At 26.8% G+C, this 6,519-nt stretch overlaps 1 protein-coding gene across 5 annotated transcripts; it reads right to left on the bottom strand.

The window, feature by feature from the left end:
• Positions 1–820: 820 nt before the first annotated feature.
• On the bottom strand, positions 821–5,984 carry Mypt-75d (Myosin phosphatase targeting subunit 75D). 5 transcript variants are annotated; one of them, XM_074242635.1, is made up of 11 exons: positions 5,874–5,937; positions 5,655–5,758; positions 5,142–5,375; positions 4,029–4,280; positions 3,634–3,936; positions 3,407–3,549; positions 3,201–3,326; positions 3,042–3,117; positions 2,708–2,925; positions 2,446–2,605; positions 821–1,452 (listed from the first exon to the last, which is right to left on the bottom strand). In XM_074242635.1, the coding sequence occupies exons 3-11, from the start codon at positions 5,188–5,190 to the stop codon at positions 1,154–1,156; spliced, it is 1,626 nt and encodes a 541-aa protein (XP_074098736.1). In that variant the 5' UTR covers positions 5,191–5,375; positions 5,655–5,758; positions 5,874–5,937; the 3' UTR covers positions 821–1,153. The 5 variants fall into 5 exon arrangements, with proteins under 5 accessions (XP_074098736.1, XP_074098737.1, XP_074098739.1 ...); XM_074242636.1 differs by having other exon boundaries at positions 821–1,446; positions 5,655–5,984; XM_074242638.1 differs by lacking the exons at positions 5,142–5,375; positions 5,874–5,937 and adding an exon at positions 5,941–5,955.
• Between the last annotated feature and the right edge of the window lie 535 nt (positions 5,985–6,519).

The following is a 6,519-nucleotide window of genomic DNA, read 5'->3' on the forward strand; positions in this document are numbered from 1 at the left end:
AGAAAAGCTTCTTCAGCTGAACAAGCCCTTTTCGAAGAAGAGGAAGGTGTATTATATGGCCCTGGAATAGCAGATTAGCTGTAAATATGATTTTAAACCACTTATAACAGTGGAAACGATCATTTTATCTTTAAACGCGTTTTTCTCGAAACAGCATTTTCCGAATTTGCTGCAGTGATTACTCAAAAACAAATGATCCGATCACTATCGAATTTTTTTACATGTTCTATATATAGTTCTCCGTACAATGACCTATCGATTTTTGATCTGATCAAAAATCGAATTTTCGCAGGCCACAAACGACCAAAATTTTAGGTAAAATTCGACTATTTTTTTTTAAAACGCCGCCATATTGTCAATTTTTGATTTTTTTTTTTATCGTAGGTCATTGTACAGACAATATTATCTAGTTTAACGAGATATTTTTTTTAGATTTCATCCACGGAGAAGGCCAGAATCACTGCAGCAGTGAAGGACTTTTTTTTTTCGCGCCGTTAGAGATCGACGATAACTTAAAAAATATTTAATTTTTTTCTACAAAAATTTCATTATGTATTCTTAAAACATGTATAAATATATTCTTAAAATTTTAAAATAATTGATAAAGTATTTTTTTAATAAAATTCCCAAAAATCACGTTTTTTTAGGCCGTTACACTAGGTGTGCCCCTTAAATCAAAAATGAATAAGTAAAAATAATTTATAATAAGTATAAACAAATGTGTTCATCGAAAAAACATTTGAGCATAAGTAAAAATAAATAAATTAATTAACAAAGAATATAGTAAAGAGCCGTATGAAAAAAAAAAAAAAAAAAGATATAGTCTCACAATTTAAATGCTTGCATTTAAATACTACTGAATGTTAATTTAAACAAAATTAACCAACAATTTAAGTACATACATCATCTGTCTCTATTTAATAGAGAATAAATATTAACTTTTTCAACATTTTAAATAAAATTAGTTTTTGCTAATTTATACATTTATATAATCACTTGAATAATGAAAAATATTATTTTCACTGGACGTTAGAATTTCACATTTGATTTCTGCATAATGTGTAAAAAAATTAGTTTACATATAATTTATACCATTAGTCGACATGGCATTTAAATAATAATTAGATACTGAGTCCGGCACAATAATTTAAACTCACATTATAATACAACAACGTTGTTCCGTATGACTATCTCCAATAATCTCACTAGTATTCCCAGAGAAACGTTGAAAATTATTGGCAGTTAAGTCATTATCCGGTGGTGAAGAAACTGGAACACCATTTCCATTAGCATCTACAATTGTTGGATTTGTGTGCCGACTTTGAGCTCGCTGTTTTTTCAGATCTGACAAAGATTTTACGAAAACTACAGACACATGAATGTTAATTTTGCCGTTAGTGTCACTCTCATATGTTGGTTGTTGTCGATTGACCGGGGAGTCAGGCTCTGTAACTATCAATGCAAATGTATAAATTTGTCGAAAATTTATTTTTTTAAGAATACTTTTAAAAGTTAGTAATAAATTATATCCACTCCATTTCATAACACCGATTACTGTTCTTCTAAATTTGAAAAGTGTAATTTTGTTCATGCGAAATTCGCATACAAAATGAATTCATATATACGATCGTTAAATGCATACACAAAACATATCTACAAAATATTTACTATCGTTTTGTAATATTACTCATTCATAGTTATTAATTTCTAAATTTTGTTTCAAAATTACCAAATTAAATTACGAAATATTTACATTCAGAAAGAAGTATTAAATCATTAAAAATTTAACAATGATTATATAAATATTATCAAAAATATCAAACTATTTACTACATTTTTTTTTCGATTTCTAAAAAACTCTATAATATGAATTTGGAGATTTATAAACAATTATTGTTAAAACAGCAACACATGCATCGAATATTTTGATGTAAAAATAACACAGTATTTAATTTAAAAAATTATCGATTTAGGGATGTTTATGTCAAAAAAATATTTAAGAATTATAATAATAAAAAATAAGGAAAGTATAATGAAGAGCTCAATAAAGTAAATTATTGCCGTGTTCAATTACTACAAGAGATACAAACAATCTAAAACTTTTATTAAAAATTTGATCAACATTATATTTGCGTGCTAATAATAATAAATCTAAAATAGTACACACCGAAAATTTTTTAATAAATCAATATTATTTTAAACGAATAAGAATGTGACATAAAAAACTGACCTCGGAATTGTATGTCAAGGGGACACACAGTGGTAAGAAAGAAAAGAAAATGTGGCATGTGAATAAGAGATAATAGATGAATTCAATTAAAATATATTGTCGAAATAATAGAAATCATTTTTTTAATTTCAACAATTCACGATTAAAACACCAAAAAAAAAATTCATCGACTTTATAAAAAAATCAATATGAACTATAAAAGATTTGGAAGCTACCTGAATCTTTGTCAGCATCTTCATGAAGAAATGAATCATTATCTTTGCCTTCAGGACCTCGACGTACAGCTGGAGATAAGTCGGATTCTTCTGTCTTATTTTCAACATTCGTATTGTTTGCTATAATTGTTGGTTCCGGTGTCTTGGTTGAAGTATAAGTCTATAATTATTTAAAAGAAAAAAAAAAGTAAACGGATTAGTAATTACATCATTGTTGACATTTATCTTTAATTAAGTATTATTTATAATTTATAACAATTACTTGTTGAGCTTGTAATCTCAATCTAGCCTCTTCTTGTGCGTCTTTTTTAGTCGTGAGAACTTTATCCCTTATAGATGTTCGTCTCACGCTTTGCGTTCTTGTATTAATGCTTTGTGATCTACGTACACGCCGACTTTGTGCCTCACGAAGTTTTTTACTTTCTTGCTCTGTTTTCAACTCTACTATACGTTCTCGGATTTCCGGATCTTCACAAATATCTATAAACAAATAATATTTACATATATTTATAAATAAGAGACAAGTATTTATAATAAAAATTAATGACATAACAAAAGGGCTCGAATTATTTTTCAATACTTAAAAAAATTAATACCTGCTGGTGTTTCATCATGTTTGTTCTTAGCGTTTAAATCTGCACCGTTTTGAACTAATAATTCAAGAACTTCCAACTAAAGTGATTAAAAAAAGATTATAGTTTTATTTATTAAATCTTAGAATCTAAATAAATAAACTGATATAAATAATTACTAACATGGCCCCAACAAGCGGCTGCGTGCACCGGTTGCCATTTGTCATTGTCCTCAACGTCCGTTGAAACATGTTGATCTAAAAGATATTCGACAACACGAAGGTAACCATTAGCTGCTGCTATGTGGAGCTGTAATGTAAAATAAAAACCAAATTTACTAGTAATAATTAATAAAACAAATCATCGATCAAATTTATTTTTATTCATACTGGAGTAGCTCCTTGATGATCTTTATATTCTAAATCTTGACCTAGCGCCACTGCTTTTTGTAAATCCTGTAACATTTGAACCTCTGTTGATGCACGTGTTTCATCAATCAACTCTTGTGTTACACCTCGACTAGCCATTTCACCTAAAAATATTATATAATATTATTATAATTTTAATTATAATTATAAAATAAAAATGTTTGCATAAGATCAAAATTTAAATTAACCTTCTATACAATCTAAAGTTCTCTCATCTTCACAAATGTCATAAGGCATATTTCCATCGGCGTTAACAGCTAATAAATTAGCACCAGATGCAATCAAGTAGCGTACAAGATGTAAATGACCACAAGTAGCCGCAGCATGTAAAGGAGTCCATTTTTCACTGTCCTCAGCATTGACATTTGCACCAAACTCAACCAGCAATTTCATCATTTCTTCATTGTCATCAATACAACATTGATGAAGAGCAGTTAAACCATCCTCGTTGGTAGAATCTGGATTAACGCCTTTTTTCAATAACCTTCGCACTGAAATATTAATAAAAAATATATTTTTATTGATTGAGTATAAATATAAAAAGAATGAAGTTGATTTTTTTATTGTTTGGGCTTTGTTTTACCTTCATCAATATCGTTCCTTGCTGCAGCTTCTAATAGCATAACACTATCATCAAAAAATATGTTTCTTTTATTGCTTGCATGTTTTGTCTGATGACGCATCCATTCTTTTTCTCTTTGGCGCCAAACTTTTAGCTGTTGAAGCCTGCGATGTCGAGCAAGATGCAATCGCTCTTGCGTTGTTAGTCTTTCGACGTGTACCATCTCGGCAACTAAATCTGCATGCTCCATGACTGAGTAATTAATATGTTTATCTGAAAATTATTAAAAAAACAATTATAGAAATACATTAATTAAGTAAAAATACTACCAGTATGACTTTGATATAAATATGACAAAACAAACAGGTTAATAAAATCTCTTAGATTTTTTTTAAATACTAAGAAACGATTTGGGATTATTTTAAATTTTTAGACATAAGCTAATTTTTTTTAATCATTATTCAACTTGACATTTAATATGCTTGACAAGTGTTCTTTCATTTTTTTTCGCGAGACTTCAGCCAATATTTACACAAATGTTATATGATCTTTATTTAATATAAAAAGAAGATCTATCGATCAATAATAAGCTTAATAATTTAAACAGCTGATAATTAACTAAATAAAATAATAATAACAATTGTTGTTAAAGACTTTGAATATATAAATAAATTAATGCACTTTACAAAAGATTATTAATTTTTCTTGAACAGTAGTGGATTATCAATCTACTTTACTATACTTGACACAAAAAGTAATAATTAAATGTAAAAATTAAAAAAAAATTAAATATCTTTAATTTTAATACCATAAAAGTTTTAGATAAAGTAATTGTCATCTTTAAAAGATTCATACTTAAAAGCCTAAGCATATACTTTCAAGCTATTTCTGCTGAAATATGTTTTATGACTCGAGATAATTCAACAAAAAACAAGAGTCCACCAATAGTATAAATATAAACTGAGTTAATTTTTACTTTATTATTATTATCGCCATTCTACTGAAAACAAAATTTTTTGTTTAATCCATGATACAATTTATCAATATTTATTGCTGAGTAAACAATTACTCTCTTTAGATAAAACATTCTGATACTTTACGCATCTAAATGAAATTGAATTTAATGTATATTACCATTTTTATTTTTTAAAATATTCAATATATGTAAGTAATTGAAGTGCATTACGAATTTAACATAAAACTAACAATGAAATGATTTGTTCTGTACTATTGTGTAATCAATGCAGTTATCAAACTACTATCAGTGTTATCTGTAACTGTCATACTACATTCTTTATGAATAAAATAAAATAACTGCAATACAGGTGAAAAAATTACTCGCTCTTTTATTATCTATAATATCATTATCTGAAACAAAAAAAAAAAAAAAGTTTTTTTCAACATTCTTTATCACAAAATAAATTTATTCTTATAAAATAAAATCAAAAAATATTTTTAAAAATTAAAATAAAATATAAATAATAAAATTAACGGTAGAAAAAAAAATATGCTGACATTTCCGGGATCTTAACAGGTCACAGTAATTAGTGTCATACTCGCTCATATGGATATCCTCCACATTCGCACAATAAAATTCACTATAATTGTTTTAAATTTATTAAATAAATAATATTAAAAAATACAAACCCTATTTTCAATGTAATGATGACAGTAATCTCACTCAAGTCATAGCTGCGTTAGTTAATCAATTGTGAGATACCTGACAGCAGCAAATATGTGGAATATACAATCTAAATGATAACATATAATTATAAATATTATTGTTACCGTGTATTTTAAACATTATTATTGACTATTATGTACTTGAAAAAAATTAAAAAAAAATAATATTATTAATTTCACAACCGAATAATAGTCAGCATCTTAAAATAAAAAAAAAATATACATAAAACTATGTAAAATGCCAACGCACTTGCGCGCACTTGGCTCCTTCCTCATGGCAGCCATGTACTCACTAACCTGTAACCACTTGCGCGCGCCATTCTTTCATTTCTCACACTTCGTATTATATATATTCTCTTTACATTTATATTATACACCTCTCATGCTCATTTATTATTGTTCTGTCGTTCGGTTACAATCCCTTTCTATTTCTAATATATTATATTAATAACAATATAAAAAATTAAATTATAGTTGGTACAAAATAGAATTTAAATTACGTAACTTTTATTTTATCTTAATATCCATTGTTACGAGTAATGATTAAATTGTGAGATGAAGGAATCTTATAGATTACAAACACAAGTGTACGTTTATATAAAATGTTTATTATTTCTTTCGGTATAGTAGCTTATTCTGTCGTTATTATACAAGTAATACACCTTAACAGTTAAGGTTCAGGTAGAAGATACTGAAAATATTAAATTGACTATTATTATGTGATTAATTTTTAATAACTTCACGTTTTTTCAGTAAATTACTTTTAATGTTGTTAAATATATTCCAAAGACTGAAAAAAATTCTTAATTCTTAAAAAGTAGCTTATATT

The sequence above is a fragment of the Cotesia typhae genome, unplaced genomic scaffold, assembly GCF_013202065.1.
Source record: "Cotesia typhae breed Kobodo isofemale line unplaced genomic scaffold, CoteBio_Ctyphae contig_4, whole genome shotgun sequence".
Classification (NCBI taxonomy): Eukaryota; Metazoa; Arthropoda; class Insecta; order Hymenoptera; family Braconidae; genus Cotesia; species Cotesia typhae.